Genomic DNA, 23,134 nt, shown 5'->3' with positions numbered 1-23,134 from the left:
GCACACCAGAGTAATTGGAGGGATGCAGCAATTTAAAAACCCATTAGGTTAACACGTGATGCAGGGCACCTCGCATGGGGGCTCTTCCTTATTGTAGAGGGAAAAAGCCACAGATGGTCGAAGGTATGTGCATCTCAGGGATACAGATTAGATTTCATTTGATGAGTCTGTTCTTTTCCCGTGTTCCATAATGAAGACAACAGAGAGGTCACTGAATTGAATATTCAAACTAGCATAGTGCACTGTGAGGAAGTGACTTTTTTGACATGGTTAACCCCCACTTTTTGCCTGGACATTTATGTAGTTCACAGGGTCCCTGCCAATCAGGTCCCCTATGCCAGTGCTTCTTCCCTAAACATAAATATTCCCCAATTGGCCCTTCAGGCCCCCTGCAAGTCCCTAATAAATGGTACCTGGGTGCCAAGGGCATTGGGACTGAAGAAGGTCCCCCACCTTGGCCCTGCAGACTGCCACTGCAGTATGCATGTCCTGGTGCAGACAAAATAAATAAGTCGACATGGCATACTACCTGTGTGCCATGCCAGCTAGCACTGCCTAAGATATAGGTAGGTCAACCCTCTAGCAGACCTTACCAGCAGGGCAGGGTGCGCTGTATCCCAGGTGTAGGCATATCTGCATGAGCAGAAATGCCCCTACAACATTGGGGTCTGTTCCTTCATGTTGAAAGTGCCAGGAAAGCCATAGAAAATACATGGGCTGGAAACTGGACAACTTGAGTTTCACAGCACTATGATGGCTTCACTGAAGACATGAGTGTTTGGTACCAACCTACTCCTCACAATAAACCCGCACTGATGCCAGTGTGGCATTTATTGTAACATGTACTCAGAGGGCACCTCAGAAGTGCCCCCTGAAAACCTACTGTGCCTGGTTTGGGCACTGACTGTCTTTAGGCAGCCTTCCACATACAGACATGTTTCTGGACCCTGGGTGGAGAGTCTCTGCTCTCTAGGACCAGAAACAATGTACATCCTGGACAGAGGTGTCACACCTCCTCCCCCTGGATGGGCCCAGTGCTCGAAGGGGAAGCTTCAAAGGCCTGCTGCCTTTGTAATGCAGCCCCAGCCTCTGCTGCTAGCAGCAGATGGCAGCCCCCAGTTTACACCCCCACTTTGGGCAGGAAAACCTGCGGGAAACCTTAGAATGGCTAGGAAGTGTGCCCACTTTTGCCAGCTCTACCCAGCTCCACTCCTCAGGTGGAAGAGGTTAAGTTAAGCACACTTTTCAGTCCCTTCCATCCTGAAGATGATGGGACTTCTCCAATCAGAGCTAGGTCTATGCCCCCACCCACAGGAGGTTGGCATAATAGCGGGTGCAGTCACCCCAGATAAGGTGCCCTTTGGCCCTACTTGCTACTCTCCTAACAAGCCTGCTAAATTTAGCATTTAGGTGGCTCCCCCAGAACTAGAAGTTAATTACCTGCAACCTAAGAAGAAGGACGAAGAGGACACCATGCAGCGAAGCATGAAGATGACTGCTGACTTGGCCCCAGTCCTAACTGCATTTCTCCAGCTTCTAAGACCCTGCAAGAATACAATGCCTGTCCTGTTGCCAGCAACTTCCAGAAACCAGTGGAAAACTGCCTGAACTTTGAAAAAGAACTGAATTCCCGAGAACAGTGTCCATCCCCAAGAATCCAACATAAACTGACTTCAGGTGCCCTGCAAATATGCAATCCCTGTCCACTTTGTACCCTGCGCTTCCAGCCCAGAACAGGGTCCCAACAATCTTGACCTCAAGTCCAGCTTTGGCTGACCCCTTCTGGACTCCACGACGACACCTGTAGATTGAATCCAGAGGTTCTCCTGACTGTTACCTGCTCCGGTAAGAAGATTCCGACGTCGAAAGGCACCATTGCACCCGAAGACCCAGGGCCTTAATGAGCTGAACCGACAGTGTCTTTGTGACCCCATATATCTCTACTTACCTCTGTTTTCATTGATCTCCCTCCTGCACCTCTGGTGTGACTCCTGCAGCCTGTTTGTCGAAAGCAAGTCTCCATTAAAGAGCATTACTAGCCCAACGTCGAATTTGCACTTTGCACCCTACCCCATGTGCTAATGGTGGTGTATGGTTGGTGCTGCTTTGTGACCACTTCCCCCGTGCTTGCTGTAAATCCCAAAGCTTGGCCCCTGCAGCTGATTTATGTACCTGCAAGCAGTGTGGCTCGGAGCACCCCCAGTTTCCATTAAAACGCATTGGGCTGAACTCTGATTTTGACCTCTGCACCCCGCCGCCCCTGTGCCGCTGATGATACCGTTTTAAAACACACCTGACCCTTGTCCCTTGCTAACCTTTGGTCCTGAAGACTGGAACTGTAAGTGTAATACTTACCTGTGTAACTGCATTATTGTTTCCCTGCATAGAATAACGTTGAACTGTTCAGAAATTAAACTAAGTGCCAACATTTGAACTTGAAAAGTATTTGGATCTAACAACGTACTTACCTTATTGAGAAGATCTTGGTCTTAAAATAAAATACAAACAAAACTTATTTTTCTAAAATTGGTGTGGATCTCGCGTGTCCAATATTGATCAATGTTGTGCAATAAAAGTCTTACACTCCTCTGTGTTAGGCCTAAGGTAGCTTGCCCACATCACCACTAATAGAGCACTTGGGGTTTTACATTGATCCCTGTACACATTTGGGGAACCCCTGGGGTCTGTGCACGGTATAACCACCTATACAGAGCCAGCTTCCTATATCACTCATTGCAAAAAAGACTAGCTTGTTCCAGACCAAACCTGGAGATAGAGCTACCCAGGCAGCCAAACCTTTACCGGTCAGTATTCTCTACCTTAGCAGGGCTCTGGCATAGCAGAATGCAAATGTGTCTTTGACCAACCCCCAAAGCTGCAAACGGAAGTTACATAATGGATGCCTTTCTCACAAAGGCAACATGTGAGAAACCACCTTCTTGTGCTGTGTATCTCGTAGAGGAAACCATTTACACCTCCCATATGTGCCTAAACCTATAACACAAATGCCTGTACCATCATAAACGCAAAGATTCAAAGCACAGAGCTGCGACCACACTCAGACAAATCACTATAAACTATTTCTCAGCTTTGTGTACAGACACATGCCTGTGAGAAATGAAAGCACTCTCTGGAAATACTGCCCAGTAACAAGTAATTGCTCCATGACCACGAGGAAACCCCTCACAGTCCATATGTAACGAGTACTTGAGTCTATCTCAAATGTTTGGAATTATTTTTAGACTTGTATCTCAAACCCCAGATTAATGTGCTTTCCTCCTTTCCAGGTGGCTCAAGTCTGCAAATTCAGTGAAAGTAGTGGACTAGGAATAAGTCTGGAGGCTACGGTTGGACATCATTTTTTACGTTCAATTTTGCCAGAGGGCCCGGTGGGACAGTGCGGCAAGCTGTTCAGTGGAGATGAACTATTGGAAGTAAGGAAGACCAGTACAATTGATTTTATAATGTGTAATTTTTAAATGGTAGAGTTTAACTACTTTCATGGGAAGTAAAGAGTAGAAAATGATGGCTGAGTGAGATTGTTTAGGCAGAAGCTTTGGACCTAAATGGCAGATGTGGCTCTTGTCCCTTGTTATGTTAGCACTGAAGACCTGGTTTGTGATTCCATTACCAAAATGTGTACTATCAACAGTTCATGTGCCAACAGAAAGAACTAACATGCTCCAATTGCTGACTCCCCTCAAAGACCAGGGTGCAGTGGCGCCTGCGCAAATATTATTATTCTGTGCCCTGCTAAGTGCAGTGTTTCTGTGGAGACGAAACCCCTGCCTACTTTTGGAACAGGCTAGGAACTTGACCATCAATGAAGAAAAATAATGTACCCAATATGCTTTACTGGTAGTCAGAGGCTCCTCAAGGGCTTATATGTGTTAGCATCTATTGTATGGTACAGTCACACAGCCATAGACAATCTCTTTTTTTATAAAGCCACACTCCTATGCAAATTAGAGATAGCGCAGTCACTTGCATTGTACGTGCATAGGTCGGTGGTACTAAAATGTGTGGCCCCTTCCATAATGCAAGTTTACATACAGGAGTGCAATAAGATGCACAAACTTTCTGTTCGAGGCATGTCAGATGTAGATCACATGCATATGCATAGATCGCCTTCTAGTGTTGGGCCTGGATGTTTGCGCTATGTTTTTCTTCGAAGAAGTCATCCTAGCCACGATGTAGGTGACTCCTCCTATCGGTCATAGTGTGCATGGTCATCGACTCCATCTTCAGATAGTTTTTTTCCTGCCATTGGGTTCAGATGTTACCCGCTGAGCTCCGGTTCGACGCCGAACCTTTAGTTTCTTTCGGTGTGTAGAACACTCACCCTCAACGGTATTGTTTCCGATCGCATTCTCCATTCTTCATGTATCGTGTTTATTGATAAAAACATTATTTCGATCAGAGAGCTCATGGTAGGCCGCCGGGCCTAGCCCCTGGTTCGACTCGCAGTCAATGGAACAAACTCCCTTTAAATTCTGTCCTCTGTGCCACGCGAAATACCCATGCACTGACTCACACGAAGTTTGCAAACTGTGTTTGTCAGCGGAATACAGTGAACAGGACTGCAACGCGTGCCGAGCTTTCTGCACCAAAAAGTGTCTTTGCTGCTGATTGGCTTGACGACATGACATGCAGAGCCAACACACAGGCTCCATTCCAGACCTCTTCGGACCTGAATCTGATGAAGAAGCCGGAGTCGCTATCAGAGCCGAGGAGCAACAGGAACAGAACTCCCTGTATGACGACGGAGGCTCTGACCAGGATGAAGACATCCCGCATGGACAACATCCCTACCTCGCCCCGACTCCCAAGTCAATCCAAAAAGAAGGTCGGCTCCAAGACCACGCTTCCGACGACCCGCCTTATGGCTCGGCACCGAAGCCTACCAAAAAGTCTTCAACCTCCGAAAAAAGCCCCATTCCAAGTCTGGCAACGTGCCAAAGCCATCGGGGTCGAGGACAAAGTCCGCCCGACCATCATCACTAAGGAACCGAAAACCACCTTGGATCCGAAAATAACAACCCCAAAACCGTTGGCACCAAAACCTTCGGTGCCAAAACAGACTGATACACCAAAGTCACCTAAAAAGCATAGTTTTGGTGATCCGCTCTAAAAACCGGACCCAAAACAGAACATTTTGGTCATACATCCAAAAACTGGACCCATTACCACTAAGGTGACTCTGAAGTGAGGGGCTAATACCGAAGAGGAATGTTATATTCCACTATAGAAGAGAAATATTGAAACAAACCCTTCCCCTCCTCCTATTCCTCTTCCTCTTCCTCTTCCATCAACACCTTTGCCTCAGTCTCTACCTGTGCCAACTTTACCTGAGCACTCACCAACACATACACCTGACACTCAGGGTGATGGGGATAATAAGAAGGATGATGATCAGCCAGGACCTACAGATGAGTGGGAGGACTACAACACTGACTCGCTCACAGACAAGGATGCTGACCTATATCGTACCAGACCCTCTCCACCAGACAACAGTATAGTCTATATTGATTTGCTAGGCATGGCTGCTAATTACCACGGTGTCCAGCTCCATAAAGAATCCCTTGAAGAGGATTTCCTTTTTGAAACATTGAATAGCACACAAAAATCGTCACATATGGTGCCCATGCTCAAGGGAATGACCAGGCAAGTAGACGAGATATTTAAGGATCCTGTCAGGACACGTATCCTTACCCCTAGAGTGGATAAAAAATACAAACCTGCCCATCTGATCCAGTCTACATCAGAGGACAATTACCCTTAGACTCGTTAGTAGATTCCAATGCACGCAAAAGGGCAAACCCCCAAACTACTGGAGATGCTCCACCCCTAGGTAAAGAGTCAAAGCTCCTTGATGCTTGATGCTTCAGGGAAAAGGGTAGTTTCCCAGGCAGCTAACTTCTGGCGCATATACAACATACAAGCATTACTTGCCAGATATGACCGTGCGCATTGGGATGAAATGGAACAACTCATCCAATTTCGACCCCAAGAACACAAATCTAAACCGCAAGACCTGGTATGTGAGGGACAATTAATTTCAAACAATCAAACTAGGTGCTCCCTAGATGCTGATGAGTGGTGAACACTAGTGTCCTTTTAAGAAGACATGCCTGGCTACGCATATCAGGGTTCAAACCTCCATTTTGAACACACCTTTTGATAAAGAACACCTTTTTGGGTTGGTGGTAGATTCTTCATTTGAGAAGATGAAAAAAGATACTTAATCTAAATCTAAGGGAGCCTTTTAGTCTACACAAGGCTGTGGTTCCTTTTGGCGCTCTTTCTATCGGCAGGGTCCAAAAATAATTCCTCGGAAACTGCATCCACCTATAAGGGCAATAACCAGCTCTCAGGTTCCAAAACTTACTTCAGAAGTGGTGATAGAGGAAACAACAGGAAAGGCAGAGGTAGAGGTTCGAACACACGTACCTCACCCTTCAATACAAAGCAGTGACTTGCCCATCGTTCCTCCGACCACTTAATACCTATAGAGAGAAGACTGTCACAATTCCTACCAAAGTGGCAATCGATAACAACAGACAAGTGGGTTCTACAAATAATCCATTCTGGTTACTGCCTGGAGTTCATAAACACTCCTCCAAATATGAATGAATGAATGAATACCTTCTTCCATAGCGCATGGCTACTCTTGAGCATCCCAGCGCTGTAAGACAAAGGAAAATAAAGACACTATTGGAAAAGGTGTGTCTTTAAGCGCTTCCTGAAAGCAAATATTCCCCCAAAGTCGCACAACCTTTCACCGGATCACCTACGGCTCCTCAAACAAGAGGTAGAATCCCTACTACTAAAACAAGCTATAGAGCCCGTACCACTACAACATCAAGGGTCCTAATTGCCAAAAAGGACGGGCCTCTCAGACAAATATTAGATCTCAGAGAACTAAATTTTTACATACAGTCAGACAATTTCCACATGGTAACACTTCAACAGATACTACCTCTTTTGCAAAAGGGTGACTTTCTGCCTACTCTAGATTTAAGGGATGCCTACTTTCACATTCTAATCCACCCGGCTCACCGCAAATTTCTCGGGTGTGTGGTAGCAGGTCAACATTACCAATTCAAGGTACTCTCATTCGGAGTCACCACTGCCCCCAGAGTTTTCACAAAGTGTCTGGTGGTAGTAGCTATGCATCTAAGAAGACAAAGCATTCATGCCTTCCCATACCTGGACGATTGGCTCATCAAAGCTGCCACGTTTCAGCAATCCCGCAAGCATACTTCCATAACCATTCAGTTGCTTCCCAGCTGGGGTTTAAAGTCAATGTGTTAAAAGGACATCTTCAGCCAGCCAAAACTCAAAACTATCAAGGAGCTACTTTGGATACTCAAATGGTTCTTGGGTTTCCCAACACAGCCAGAATGTGAAACACTTAGGCATTAATTCTCCAGTTTCAAGCCAGTCAGTCACTTCCAGCTCTAGTTTTCATGCAGCTGTTGGCGTCTTGCATCATGATCGTTCCCCATGCCTGGCTGCACATGCGTCCACTCAAGAATGCTTAGCCAGTCAGTGGAACCAGTCACACTGTTTATTAACCGATCTAGTGTTGATAAGCGGCTGTACTCATCGCTCTCTGCAGTTGTGGAACATCCAAAGTTTGTCAAAAGGACGGCCCTTCATAGACCCGGTTTCACAGACAGTATTAACAGCAGACGCATCCCTAACTGGCCGGGGGGCTCATCTTCAACAACACACAGTGCAAGGGCTGTGGAGCAAATGTTGCTCCACATCAATTAGAGCTGATGGCAATCTTTTTAGCTCTCAAAGCCTTTCAAGATCACCTGTCTGGCAAAGCTGTCTTGGTTCGAACCGACAACATGACAGCTATGTATTACATACAGAAATAGGGGACACACACTCTCTCCAACTGTCCCACTTAGCCCAAGACATCTGGAGGTGGGCTATTCACCACAACTTCTATCTCCTAGCGGAGCACCTCCCAGGAGTCCACAACCAGATTGCGGACCTCCTCAGCAGGCAGAGGTATCAGATACACGAATGGAAACTGTGAGAAAGTGCCATCTTTTTTTGCATTGGTATGCCCCCACTTTTTTCTGAACTTCTGATGTACTTTGTGCCCTGGATTCCTGCAAACCATGTACCCAGGGCCTGTGTTCCTTCCCTAAAACTGTGTTGACACTAAACCCCAATTGGCATCTCTGGCCACCTGTCAGCCACTTTTAAATGGTACCCTGAGAAGACCCCTGAGAGTTGCAGCACCTATTGTGCCACCCTCAGGGGCCCTGTACCCTGGCACCCACACACTGCCTTTGCATGCTGAGTGCCTAAGTACAGTACTAAACCAAGAGTCGATATGGCACACATCCCTGTGTGTCATGCCAACAGAACCCACTGCCCTGGCATACTTCAGTCACCCCTCTAGCTGGGTGCCCTATGCCAGAGGTGTGGGCACAGGTGCAGGAGCCCTGTCCCCCCACAGTACCCAGGACAATTCCTGGTCACTGTAAGTGCAGTGATGCCATTAAGAGTATATGGTGCTGGGAGGTTGTCATTACAAACTCCACAGCACCATAATGGCTACACTGAAGACTGACAAGTTTGGTACCAAACTTCTCAGCACATTAAACCTGCACTGATGCCAGTGTGGGATTTAATGTAAAATGCACCAGAGGGCATATTAGAGATGCCCCCTGAAACCCTAATCTACAATCCATGTCTGGGCTGAGTAGATGCAGAGGCTGGCACACAGCAGACATCTTGCTGGACCCCTGGGTGCAGAGGCCCCCGCTCTCCTGGGCCTGCAACAATGCACATCCTGGGCGAGGTGCTAGGTCTCCTCCCCCAGGATGGGCAGGGGGAAGCTTCAAAGGCATGCTGCCTCTGTGAGCTTCTCCAGACCATTTGCTGTACCCAGAAACTGGCCCCCACCAGTCTTGACCCCCACTCTGGCGGGAAGACTGGCAGGAAAAACTACATCAGGCAGGGGGGGTGTGCCAGCCTTTGCCAACACCACCCATCAGGTGGGGGAGACGAGGTGAAGCATGACCCGGCCATCTTGGAGATGGGAGCCCAGCCCAATCACAGCTAGGCTCCTGCCCCCCTATCCACAGGAGAGTAGCAGGCTAGGGGGTGTACCCACCCCAGGACAGGGACCTATTGCTCCCTGTCCTTGCCCTACCCGTAACGCCCCTAAATTCAGTATTTACGGGCTCCCTGAACCTTCCTTCCTTATATCCTGATAAGAAAAGAAGAAAGAAGATCAAGAAGAAGAAGACCCGCCGTGCAGCTGCTAACTGCAAAAAACACAGTTGATGGACAGAATGCAGAACAATGTCTTACATTTCACCCCAGTACAAAGATCTGGGCCTAAATCCATCGTTTTTTTGCACTCCACATCACCCTAGGTCAGACAATGGCTGCTAACAACAGGACGACAACAACTGACTTGGCCCCAGCCCTACCGGCCTGTCGATCCTGGAACCTGCTCCTGCCTACTCCCGGCGACTCCTGCGGACAGCAACCTTGGGACACCCAGAGGACCTGCCTGCCCTGACCCTCTTAAAGCCTGGGACTCCCATCAGCAGAGGCTCTGCTGCAACAACACCCCTGGTGCCAGCCAGGAAGCTCCGGACCAACCCACTCTGCCCCCGCCGAGCCCGGCCCGTGCCCGAGCGATCCAGAACCAAGAGGACGTCCCCCCGGCGACTATGACCCGAAGTCCAGTGCCAAAAGACCCTCCTCGACGACCCCGACGACGCCTGCAGCCTCAGGACAGAGGACCCCTCCGACCGCGACCAGCAGGGGGTAAGATTTCCGACCTTAAAAGACACCCCTGCACCCGGCGCCCCACGGTGCCCCACGGCCCCCTGTGCCCAACTCCTGGGTGCCTACCTATCCTTCAAGATCCCAACTTACCCCTCGAAGTGTTGGTCACTCCAGAAGATCCTTTGTCCCCGAGCTTGCAGCCTTTGTTCCCTTTTCAAGTTCCAAAGCACCCTGCACCCAGCCGCCCGAGTGCCCCTGGCAGTGCAACCTGTACCCTATCCTACTTCCCCATTTGCCCTCAGCAAGTGACCAGGAGCCCAGCTCCCACAGCCGCGTGGCCTGCTAGCTAGCAGCCACCAACCAGAGGCCCCCTTTCCCTTATTGGATAACATTGGGCATAAATACCTCTGCACCCGGCCGCCTCTAAGCCGCTGGGGGTGAACCAACTGTACTTACCTGATCCTGGGTGACCCCTGAGTCTATGTCCAGAACCCTAACTTTACCAGCTAAGTACTCACCTGGAAACCGATAACTCACTTACCTGCCATTGGATAACATTGACTGGTTTGACTCGAAAAATCTTCTAAGTGTGAAGTTTTGGAAACTAAAAATATTCATATAAAATCACCCGAATTCTGACTTCCGAAGTACTCACCAGTGATCAGGGGAGAAGCTAGTACTGTGCCTTGTAGCTCAGTACTGAACCGCCAAAGTAATCCTTACCGGGTTTACTAATAATCTGTATTTTCTCCATAGGAATCCATTGTCTGCTTTTCCATGAAATTTCTTCTGTGTCTACTTTTGAAAACTTGAAATATTCTTTAAAAATCATACGAAATACTGAAACGCAATTACCTACCTGTTTTAAGTTGAGACCCCAGTGCTGGACTTAGGAGCCCAGTACTGGATTACAAAAGTAACAAGATCGTACTTTACCTGCAACCTGAATTTTCTCCCATTGGATAACTTTGTCAGATTTACATTGAAAAGTTTCTAAGTGTGAACTTTTAAAACAGCTTTAAATTTATGAAAATTCACTACAGTAACTAAAACGTTTTTATTGAATTGATTTTAGTTTAGACCCCAGGACTGAATCTAGGATCTAGTCCTGGAACTACTAAAGTAATCTGTATAGTAATCAGCTGTACTTATATGTTGAAAACCCATTGGGCTCAATGCTAAAGTGTGTCTAGAATTGTGTTGCCTTCTGCAACCCCCTGTATCTATTGTGTTCACAAACTTTATTGCTTCCTGGCAAAGTAATTACATGAGAGTACTCATATTCAGAAAGTATATTTTTATGCCTGTTGGTTCTAAAAATAAAAGCACTATATCTTTTGATATAACAACAATTGGCCTGGAATTCAGTCTTTTGAGTGCGTGAAATCCTTTGCTGACCGAGTGTGTACAACAAATGCTTTACACTGTCCTCTGGTACTGCCTTACTGCTCGACCAAGCTACCACTTTTGAGAGTAAGGTCAGTCCTGACTTTAACCTCTGGTGTTTGTGGACTCTATACACACTGTGCCTCATTCTGGTCCAGTATATATAGAGCCACTTTCTCACAGAAACTTCATCCTCAATTTATCCACCCCTACTTCCAAGCTTGGGGAGTCCCTCACATAGATCTGTTTGCATCACCCCAAAACGCAAACTGCCAAAGCTTCGCCTCCAGGTATCCACACCCATTATCCAAGGGCAATGCTCTATGGATGAACTGGTCAAGGATATTTGCTTATGCTTTTCTGCCTCTCCCACTCATTCCGTTAGTGGTTTGGAAACATCAGGCAAACATTTCTCATGCTAATCCTGGTGGCTCCAACATGGGCACATCAGCCCTGTTGGAACTCTCTCTAGTACTGCATCAAAAATTAAATTTAACTCCCAGTCTCCTCACACAGAGCCATGGAGAAATCAAACACCCAGATCCCAAACAATTGGACCTCACTGTCTGGCTCCTGAAGTCATATAGTTTGGTAATCTGAACCTTCCACCAGACTGTATGAACATAATTAAGGAGGCTAGAAAGCCTACCACAAGAGCTTACTACGCAGCCAAATGGAAGCAATTTATTATCTATCGCAGTAACAATAACATCAACCCTCTTGATGCTTCCATACAAAACATTATCTGCTACCTGTTACATTTGCAGCAGTTATCATTGGCCTATACATCCATCAGACTGCATCTAGCTACAATTGCAGCCTATATTCAAAATAGGCAACATTTATCGCTCTTTAGAGTGCCTGTAATCAAAGCATTTATGGAAGGAATGAAAAGAGTTATACCACCAAGATTTCCACCTGCCCCAGTGTGGAATCCTAGTATAGACCTCACAAGGTTAATGGGCCCACCGTTTGAACTCATGCACAAATGTGTACTACAGTTCCTCACTTGGAAAACAGCTTTCCTCATTGCAATCACGTCATTAAGGAGAGTGGGTTAACGTACGGCACTAAGCATAGAAGAACCTTTTTTCCAGCTACACAAAGATAAAGTGGTTCTTCGTACCAATCTCAAATTCCTGTCTAAGGTAGTGTCTGCATTTCACATAAATCAGTCGGTTGAATTACCTGTTTCCGTCCCTCAACCTGACTCCATTGCAGAACGTGCTCTACACACTCTACGTGCTCTACACACCTTAGATGCTAGAAGAGCACTGTTGTATTACACTGAAAGAACAAAATCTTTCCGTAAGACCAAATAACTTTTTGTCGCTTTTGCACCACCTCACAAGGGCAATCCTATATCCGAATCAGGTATTGCTAGGTGGATCGTTAAATGTATTCCGATTTGCTATGCAAAAGCCAAAAGGAATCTAATGGTACCCCCCTAGAGCACATTCCACTCATAAGCTAGGAGCTACTATGGCTTTCATAGGGAACATCCCTATTACTGACATCTGCAAAGCTGCAACATGGCCAACACCACACACATTCACCAAGAACTATTGTGTTGATGTGTTAACCAGACAAGAAGCTAATGTGGGCTAAGCAGTACTTAAACACTATTTGAGACAACTTCATTGTTTACAGGATAGGCACCTTTTTTGGGAGACTGCTGTACAGTCTATGCATAAGCATGTGATATACAGCTCACATGCCTCGAACGGAAAATGCTACTTACCCATTATGCATCTGTTCTTGGCATGTAGATCTGTAGAATCTCCTGCATCCACCCACCTCCCTGGGGACCTGTAACTACTGTAGTTCTCTTATTACTATTCATACATACACATGGCCATTTCTATTCTTTACTACTACTCCATCCTCTCACCCTGTGTGGGAAAACAATCTGAAAATGGAGTCAATGACCCTTCGCACTATCACGAAAGGAGGAGTCCCCTACCTCGTGACTAGGAAGACTTCTTCGGAAAAAACAAAGTGTAAACATCCGGGCCCAACACTAGATGGTGATCTATGCCTAAGAATGAGATTCTACAGCTCTACATGCCAAGAACAGATGCATACTGGGTAAGTAGGATTTTCCTTGTGTTTCATAAACAGTGTATCTAAAATTGTCCCTACAGATCCCTGGAAGATGTGTTCATTTTAAAGTACTGTGTGTATATCCTAGTTTTAATTGGATTTCTGGAAAGCTAGTCTAATCACAGTAAGAAGGAACAATTTCTTATTTTGCTTCCAAACCATCTTTTTCTGGGGCAAAATCCCAACAACCGTTAGAGAGCTGGAGAATGTAGTTTTGAACCAGTGAAAATATATTAGCCAGTTTTTTGTGGGTTTCAGCATTCAGCATTAGCACCAGCTAAACACAGTGTTTATGCACTTTCTTTCTGCACTCTGCGATTCCTTTCAGTGCTGGTGATTATCTTCTGATGTACCAACGATTATACTCTCCAAAGACAATAGAAAGCTTTTTCTTGAATTCTATGGGACATCAATTTGTCCATCCTTAGCGGGACTGTACGTCAGAGCTTCATATAGTCTTTTCATTTAAAATCTCTCCACTATAGCAGAACCCCCGAAGATGTCCCATGTTCGGGACGAAACGCGTCGGCTGTACAGTGCTTCATCTCTTGAAAATAAAGGAACTAAACCGAAGAACTCTATTCTGCTTCATTCATTGAAAACATAAATGCTGCATGTTGTGGTGCACCTGTGCTGTTATGTTTAGTTACTTAAAGGTAGAGCCTCCACTTCTACTGTGAGATGCAAGGGCACACCAAAGCACCAGAATACGGTGTTCTTCGGTATTTACTGAAAATAAACATTCCTTTTGGTACTATTTTCTTTTTCTGTTAGAATCAGGTTTAAACCCTAACCATAAACTCTAACTATATCTACAATGTTTTGTTGATCGTGGTTAGAGGTGGGTGGTGGGCGGGGGCAAATAAAATAATTAAGAATGGCTTTAAACCCTTGTTTCTAACATCAATTGATATGCTGAAGTGCTGCAACAACAAAAATGTTGGAAAATTCACGGGACTGGATCCTAGATTCAGCCCTGGGACATTTCCTGAAAACAAGTGAGTACATGCGTTTTGGTTAAAGGTACTATTTTTAAGGAATATTATTGTATTTCAAAAGTTGACACTTGGAAACTTTTTCACATAGAATCACCAATGTTATCCTATGGGAGGAAATTCACTTAGCAGGTAAGTTAGGTTATTGTTACTTTTTCTTACTCAGTGCTGAATCCTGGATTCAGCACTGGGACATTTCCTGAAAACAGTTGAGAAAATGTGTTTTGGTTAATCAACTGATTTTTAAGGAATATTTACAGTTTTCAAAAGTCGACACTTGGAAACTTTTTGGGAGAAAAAGTGTCAATGTTATCTTATGAGGAAAAAGGAGTTATTGGTTTCAAGGTAAGTAATCGGTCTTTTGGGTTGGGGTTCTGGGGTTAGATTCAGGGGTCTCCCAGGGTCAGTGATGCACTGTTGTTGCACCCTCAGCGGCACTTGGGCAGCCGGGTGTAGAGTGTTGAGACCCAATGTTATCCAATGGGGGATAGGGGGACTCCGGTTGGTGGTGGCTGGCAAGCAGGCCACAGGGTTGTGGGAGCAAAGATCCTAGGGTTAAGCTCAGGGCACGTTGGGGACCAAGTTAGCACCAAGGGGGCACCCTCAGCGGCGCTAGGGCAGCTGGGTGCAGGGTGCTGTTTTGTGGTCGGGTGCCCTGTTGATTTTAATGGGAATTCTCCGGGACAAAGTAACACTGCAGGCTCGGGACGAGGATGTTCCAGGAGTGACCACCACTTCGAGGGGTAAGTTTGGATGTAGAGGGATGGTTAGGCATTGCTGGGTTGGGCACACAAGGCCGTGTGGCGCCGGGTGCAGGGGTGCCTTTGGACGTCTGATTTACTTACTCGCTCTGGTCGCGGTAGTGGGGGTCCTCTGGATTGAGGCTGCAGGCGTCGTCTGGAGGCTTGAGGCAGGTCAGGGGTCACCGGATCTCGGGTCAGGATTGCCGGTGGGGACCTCCTTGTGGTGTTTGTTCACTCAAACACGGGCCGGGCTCGGCGGGTGCAGAGTGTGCTGGATTCTCGGTTTCTGGCTGGCACCAGAAGCTGCAGTTCAAACACGTCCAGTGTTTACGGGAGAAACAGCTTTAGAAGTGAATGCAGGCAGGTCCTCCGGGGTTTGTGAGGTTGCTGGCCGCTGGACAAGCCGAGATTTCGCAGGAGCAGGTTCGAGGGGAGACAGGCCTGTAGGCTGGGGCCAAGTCAGTGGGCGTTGTCCTCTTGTTAGCTCTGCATGGATTCTCGTCCTTCTTTTCTTGCCGTTGCTGGATCTGAGGAAGGAAGGTTGAGGGTGCCCCTAAATACTAAATGTATGGGCGTTATAGGTAGGTAAAGGTCTGGGACCAACGGGTCCCTTCCCTGGGGTGGGTACACCCCCTATTCTGCCACTTTCCAGTGGAGGGGGGCAGGAGCCTGTCCCTGGTTGGCTGGGTCCCCCATCTTCCAGATGGCGGGGACTTGAGGTTGTTCTTCACCTCGGCTCCCCCACCCTAGGGGTGGAGTTGCCAGAGGTGGGCACAACTCTCTTCCTCACTTTGTTTTTCCTGCCGGGTCTCCTGCCCAAAGTGGGGGGTTGATCCAGTGGGGACCAGTTTCTGAGTACAGCCAGTGGCCTGGAGAGGCTCACAAAGGCGGCATGGCTTTGAAGATTCTCCTTTGTGAACCCTCCCCATCCTGGTGGAGGAGGCTTGGCACCTCGTCCCAGGATGTGCATTGTTTCAGGCCCCAGAGAGCGGCAAGCTCTCGACCCAGGGGTCCAGAAATATGTCTGGGGTGGCAGCCTGGCAGCCACTCAGTCAGGTCACTGGGAGTTGGTCGAGTTTCAGGGGTCGTGCATTTTACATTAAATCCCACACTGGCATCAGTGGGGATTTAATGTGCTGAGAAGTTTGATACCAAACTTCTCAGTCTTCAGTGTAGGCATTATGGTGCTGTGGAGTTCGTAATGACAACCTCCCAAGCACCCTATACTCTTAATGGCAGTACTGCACTTACAGTGCTGGACCTGGGTACTGTAGGAGTACAGGGTTTATGCACTTGTACCCTCACCACTGGCATAGGGCACCCAGCTAGAGGGGTGACTGATGTATGCCAGGACAGTGTTTTGTGGGCATGGCACCCAGGGATGTGTGCCATGTCGACTCTTTGTTTTGTTCTGCACCAAGACACGCAGCCTGCAGAGGCAGTGGGTGTGCGTCAGGGCACAGGGCCTCTAAGGGTGGTTAAATAAGTGCTGCAGCCCTTAGGGGCCTTCTCTGGTCACAGTGCCCTGGGTGCCCAGGATACAATTTACCAGAGGCTGACATGTGGCCAGAGTTGCCAGTTTTGTTTAGGCTTCAATGCAGTTTTAGGGAAGGAACACAGGCCCTGGGTACCTGATTGGGAGGAGCCCAGGGCACACTCAGTCAAAGCACATCAGCAATTCAGCAAAAAGTGGGGGCATACTATGCAAGAAAGAGTGCACTTTCTCACACCCCGTGCCTAACAAAATGAATGTATCCGCCTGTAATCCAACTGGTGCTCATGTAAGGCACTCTGATACCTTCGGGTCGAGGTGAGCTATATAAAACTAAAACAACACACAGTAGGGTAGCTGGTTTGAGCAAATTCCCAGGGCTACCTTTATTACCTAGACCAGCCCTGGCATGAGTCTCATTGATATATAAATATACATCTTTATCTGGGGACCCACAGGAAATATCGCAGGCTTGTGGTAAAACATTTTACTGTGAAGATCTCACTCTTTGAATATTTGTCTTCAAGACAGCACAAAAGGTATTGGCCAAGGATTTGACTTTGGTGGCATTATAGATTGGTCTGTATGACTGTGCTTGTTTAATGCAAATGAAGGCTTTGCAGTCCAGTTTGTTCTAATACTTTAATTTGTTTCTGGCAGGTGAACAATATATCTCTTCTTGGTCAAAATCATAAAGATGTGGTCAATATTTTGAAAGAGCTGCCCATTAATGTGATAATGGTTTGTTGCCGCCCTGTTCCCCTTCCTACCAGGGAGAGTGAAATGGATGACCTCAACTTCTCAGAAGAAGTAGACCAAGACCAATCAGCAGAGGAGGTAATCCAATTAAATAAAATGCACTACATTGCAGCTTTTTTGGTTGCTATTGACAACTTACGTATTACAAGTTTTTATTCAGATGTTCAAATCCATCCAACAAATCATAATCACATTGTTTCTATTGATGTACCATTATACCACGTGTAGCAAATAAGCTTCTGAAATCTTGTTTCTGGAGACCATTTATGCTAATTATTTTTAGATGTTGTTTCTTAAAACACAAGAATGTGTAAAGCTTTTTAAGAAATGTCAACTTTAAACAGTTAAAATAGCAATGATAAACATTTTCTAAATTTTTGTTGCAGGGTGTGTTGAGTAAGCATGACTGAATGATTTTTACTTATGTGAAATGTTGCCTTCTGAATGGTGTTCATGGAAATAAGCAAATTAGCATGCCAGCAAACGAATGTACATGGTTTCTCTTTCATTATTGTATACCATGCAGTATGCTTTCTGCCAACAAACAAAATAATAAATGATTGCCCAAAGTGGTCATTTAACATGGCCTTGTTACTCTCCTATTTCCCAAAAACTTTGCTGTAACATGTTGGAATGTGGCAGACTTCCTTAGAGCAGGCTAACAATTTAAAAGAGGTTTTCCCCCCAAAACCCTTTATACACATTTTTCTGTGTCGTTGACCTGTCCATTTCTGTACTGCGCAGGCTATTTAGTAGGGTCCTAAGTAGTCCTATGAATCATATATTGCTTAGATTGCTCTAAATGTTGTAAACAGGAGTTAATACTGTTTGCTTTGACCGTAATGGCTAACATTGACAGAAATTGGCTGTTGGATGCAGCTACATAAGGCTACATACGCCAACTGTGAAGGCCTATTAAGGTTAAACTATAATGGCTACAAAGTATTCTGACAAATGCTAGCTTAAGACATTTGTGATCCACAAAAAGATCCACATTAAGAGGGGCCTTGTAATTGGTGTGATATTTATTGCACCTGATAAAATTCCTCTCCTACAATTCAGATTTATCAGATGCAATAAATATCACCCAAGTATGAGTTTTTGGGGGACACCTTTCAGCTTTTGTTGCTAACCGCTCCTAAAGCAGAAATGTACTGGTAAATTCCAGACATTTGCCTCCTAATAAATATTTAAATATACAAAATAATGATGGCTGGAATGAGTGAATTAATCTGACCCACTGGTAATAACTCTGACCGCATTCCAATCAATCATTATTTTGCACACCATGCCACCTACTTTGACCCAGCCATATGCAAATTAGTCTTGTCCCTGCTCCAGTGGGATAAATCCAGCCTAAACTGCCAACCCAGGTCCTCCTTGAAGCAGAACACAAGCAACCGAGGACCGGTTTTGCCCTGTAAGGGCTCATCAGCCAGGTATAGCTTGTTTCATGTGACACAGTTTGCACAGGACCCACATTTGTGCATACCGTCCCAATTACCGTGACACACTAAAGTATGCAAAATAGTGACGGATGTAATTCTTGAATTAATCTCAGCCACTGGTAATTACTCGGTCTGCATCCCAATCCATTGTTATTTTTGGAGCAGAGCAGCACTTGATTGAAGAGCATCAATCCGGGCAAAACTGGTCTTGAATTACTTCTGTTCCAGTTCAGGAAGGACTGGCCAGGCAGTTTGGACTGGACAGTTCCAATGAGGAGCAGGGTCAAGACTGTTTCACATATGGCTAGGTCCAAACTGAGGTGACATGGTGAACAAAAGAACAATGAATTGGAATGCTATCTTAAGAGATTGCTAGTGGTTAGACTTATTGCAAGCATTCCTCCCATAACCTTTTTGTGTTCCTTTTAAATAGTGGCAGGTTTGACTTGCTGACATTTAGCGCAAAACTCTCAATTACTATATGTGTTGTAATATCAGTTACTGCACATAACTTAGTTAATTGGACTGCACGTAATGAGGGTCTAAAAGTTCTGGTTTTATGAAACCATCCTGATTTACATTTCTGATGGATACTTCTAACTGCAGATTCCTGACCTTTAGAATATCCCCAGCATCAAACAGGATGCGGAAAACCTTCCAGCAATCCCTCTTGCACATTGACTGTTGGCATCTTCTGCTGTGGTATCATACTGCTCCAGAAATGATGGAGTGAGGTAGCATATAAGCACCGCCACTGCACGCTGACGCCTCTGTTCGTGCCCCTCTCAAAGTGGTGCTTCTTTCCCAACTTTGTTGGTTCTCTGATGACTCCAGCAAACGTTCCAACAGTGGGCTTGCGAAGATGTCTTAAGTGAAGACAGCAGGATTCAAGCCGTACCACTGCTGCAAAAATGCCGATGTTGTTTACGGACCCTCACAATGTGTCTTGGATATTTGAACTCCAGCCCTGACATGAATTTATGTAAGTAATGTACCCTCTTTCACCAGAAGGCAGGAGGCAAAACTAACATCAGCTTATGGGGGGGGTGCCTATATATGGCAGCACTCTGTCATTTCTGAGGTGGTATGAGATGCAGGGGAGCCACAGGGTGCTACCTGTTTGCACAAATGATTCACGACCAGGAGAAGTTTTTTGGTCTGGTCTGGTGCAAGGGATCTTCTGATGGTGAATAATCTGTGGTTAGCATATCCATCAGAAGGAGTGCTATTGACAGTAAATAACTTGCTCATTGTAGCCTTTGGTGCGTGGGTAGTTTAAGATGTGACATCATGATTTGGATTAATTGTTTTCCTAATCTATTTTTGTTATTTTCATTTACATTATTGTTTACAGCTACCCGACTACTTACCATCTAATTCAACTGGTATGTGGCATAGTCAGGAGAACCAAGACACAAATGTTGATCAGGATGAAGCTTTGCAGGTATATGAAGCCATTAATATATTTTCACTAATACTTTAATGCACTTTGAGCTAGTTTGCTTCCAGAATAACATGCCACTCTTTCTTACAGGAGTAAATGTGAATAGGTCAAATTTAACAGCTTTGCACAGCTTTAAACTTTAGATGGCCGTTATATAGCCTCAGAAAACAGTTCTTTCAATAGACTCTTATCCCATGTAACTGTGTTGGGCTCCTGGAATTAAATTCAGTCAGAGATAATATGTTGAGCCAAATCTCTTATCACAAGCCATGTAATCTCTATTACACTCCCTTTCCACTCCCAGTGCCACAAACTATTCATTGTTCTTCCTACTCTGTTCTGCATTTTGGGTGTTATGAGAGAGCATGCTTCTCATGTCAAGACAGTTGTCATCGGAAGTTCAAGGATTCAGTCTGAAGACTGATCTGTTTCCGTCTTTAGTCTCCTCATTCCACACTGCATTGGTGCAGAAAATAGTTGTTTTTAAGTGTATTCCTTATTTTCCATTCCATTTTATTTCATTCATTAGGCAGAGAAGTGCATTACAGAAAAAAGTTATTTATATTACCTAAAATCCAGAGGTCTCCTTTTTAGATACTGTGTGTGGTATGTTTATTCTAAATAGCATCAAGAGAGCCAGGCTCAAGGTTTTCATTTGGGCACCCATTTCAAATGTTTATTTCCTTAGGTCGCCCATTTGATATGTTAGTGAAAGTTCAATTGTTCAGTTTATTTACTTTTACCATCGATCAAATTATGGGTAGGAGATTCCCTCTGTTTCCACCTCTAAGTGATCAGTACATTAGGAGAAGGTACATCAAGAGAAGTCCGCTACAGAAAATTATTCTCACTATTTCCCACAAGCTCCTCCCCTCAGCAGAACCCCAACATTGCAAACCATGCATCAAAATGTACCCTGACCTCAATTATAGCTACTGATCATGTCTCATTTTGAATCCTCTCTCTTACTTTTTCAAACATGGGTAGGTACTGATCATTTGGTCTCTTGTACAAGTGAGGCTTCCACAGTCATTGTAGAAGTCACTCCTTTAGATAGCATTTAGTGCCACTTTTCACAAGTAGAGCACCAGTGATATTGCTAATCGGGGAAATTTGTCTCCAACCCATACTTTTCAGTTCAGACTTCTTGTATATAAATGAGATAAGCAGGAAGAGCATTTTCGGGCTTTAAAAAAATAATGCTGTAACAATATAAAATAAGCAATATTGTGCAGAATACTTACAGTATGGGCTATCTCCTTCCTGGAAGTATTTCCACAAACATCAGCCAAGCCCCTACACATTGGAAAAGGCCCCACTTTATTGCATAGCAGCCTTATCTTCAGAATCCTTTGAGGAAACACAGGTTTCAAGAGGTTGTGGTTTTTATCTCACCGGTGCTCCTCATTACATATTGTGGGAGTTTAACTAGAAATATCTAGTGCTAAAATGCTATAGGGATACAGTGTTTTCAGAGAGAACTAAATCTTTGTTCTGATCAATATCTCTAACCATAAAGTCTTCACATCTAGAATTCCCTCAGGAGCAAGACTGCATCGAAAACATTTTCCAACAACCTCACCCTGCCTCTTGAAGTGATGGTGCGGAGCCATATATAGGCGATTACCCAGTGTACTAATGTCATTCCTATTTTCTGCGACCCTTTGATGCAGATCTGTAGCTCTGCTTTTGTCAGTGTTTTACTGACTTCCAAAACATTTTCTTTGACATTGTGCCTGATCTCTTTCCCCTAAACTGTACAATTGTGTCTCCAATTGTCAATGCCTTTAGAACTCTGTAAGTCCCTAGTAAATGGTATCCCAGGCCTGAGGTACTAAAGAGGGTTCCCAAGGGCTGCAGCACAAATTGTGCCACTCTAGGGGACCCCACATTAAAGTTGTGCAGGGCTGCCATCGTAGACTGAGTATTTTGGTGCAGACAAAAGGGAAAAGACGACATGATACACATCCCTGTGTGCCGTGCCCCTAATATTTGCTAGTCAGCCCTACAGCAGGCCTTACAGCCCTAAGGGAGGGTGCCTTATATTACATGTGAGGTCGTATCTGCATGAGCCGATATGCCCTTGTGCTGGTAAGTTAAATTGCTGCCATTATAAGTGATCAGGAAAGCCATTTCAACCCATGTGCTGGGCACTGGTGAAAATTAGTTCCCCAGCTGCAAGGTGGCTTAACTGAAAAAGGGATGTTTAATTTCAAACATCTCGTATTAATAAACCTGCAGTGTTGGATTTATTAATACATGCACCCAGGGGGCACCGAAAACCTACCAGCCCCTGGTGTGTTGGCTGACTGGTTGCTGCTAGCCTGCCTCAAGAAACAAGTGTCTGAACCCCAAGGGTGATAGTCTTTGGTCTCAGGTGGTCAGAAACAAAGCCTTCTCGGGAACGGGTGTTTACACCCCCTCCCAGAAGATGAGCTCCGCATTGGCATTCCAAGGCAGAGGAGCCTCAAAGAAACTACCACCTTTGAACTACGAGTCTGGTGCCCAATACAAGGGGAGAAAGCCATCTCCCTTTGTCCAGAGCCCTTTGGCACCTGGACTGGTGGGAAAATTAACTAATCAGGTAGGTGTCCCACCCCCTGGCTAGTACCACCCCTAAGGTGGCCTAATCTTTGGTGGACATGACTTTTCAGAAGCTGCCATCTTTTGTTGTGTAGTTCCTACCAATCCGTAGGACCTGTGCATTTTTTGGGCAACATAAACTAGGGGCTTGGTGTCAAGACTGATTCCAGACTCCCCCGCAGGATATGTTGGCCTATGGACCAGCTAGCTCACAGTGCCACAGTACCCCCCCCCTAATCTTACCAGGGAGCAAATGGACTCTGCCAACCACTGAAAGTGACAACCCTGAGCAGTCTAGTATCGTTGAAACAGTACAAAACCTTTCGCTCATCCACTCGTACTCACTTATTCTCAAAGTGGGACGTTTTCAATATACTTATTGAACCAACATTTTTCTTGATAAAATACATGTG

The 23,134-nt window shown here is 45.6% G+C and overlaps 1 protein-coding gene across 9 annotated transcripts in view; it reads left to right on the top strand.

Annotated features, from left to right (window-relative positions):
• Positions 1-23,134, top strand: part of MPDZ (multiple PDZ domain crumbs cell polarity complex component) — an 856,387-nt gene that overhangs the window by 222,497 nt on the left and 610,756 nt on the right. For all 9 annotated transcript variants that reach the window (XM_086961394.1, XM_086961393.1, XM_086961386.1 and 6 more), the window contains exons 14-16: positions 3,288-3,434; positions 17,148-17,324; positions 20,049-20,138. In XM_086961394.1, coding sequence (XP_086817520.1) covers positions 3,288-3,434; positions 17,148-17,324; positions 20,049-20,138 — 414 coding nt within the window. The remainder of the gene's footprint in view (positions 1-3,287; positions 3,435-17,147; positions 17,325-20,048; positions 20,139-23,134) is intronic.

The sequence above is a fragment of the Lissotriton vulgaris genome, chromosome 3_1 (genome assembly GCF_964263255.1).
Source record: "Lissotriton vulgaris chromosome 3_1, aLisVul1.2, whole genome shotgun sequence".
Classification (NCBI taxonomy): domain Eukaryota; kingdom Metazoa; phylum Chordata; class Amphibia; order Caudata; family Salamandridae; genus Lissotriton; species Lissotriton vulgaris.
The sequence above is the reverse complement of the archived record's forward strand: the minus strand, read 5'-3'. Positions and strand labels throughout refer to the sequence as shown.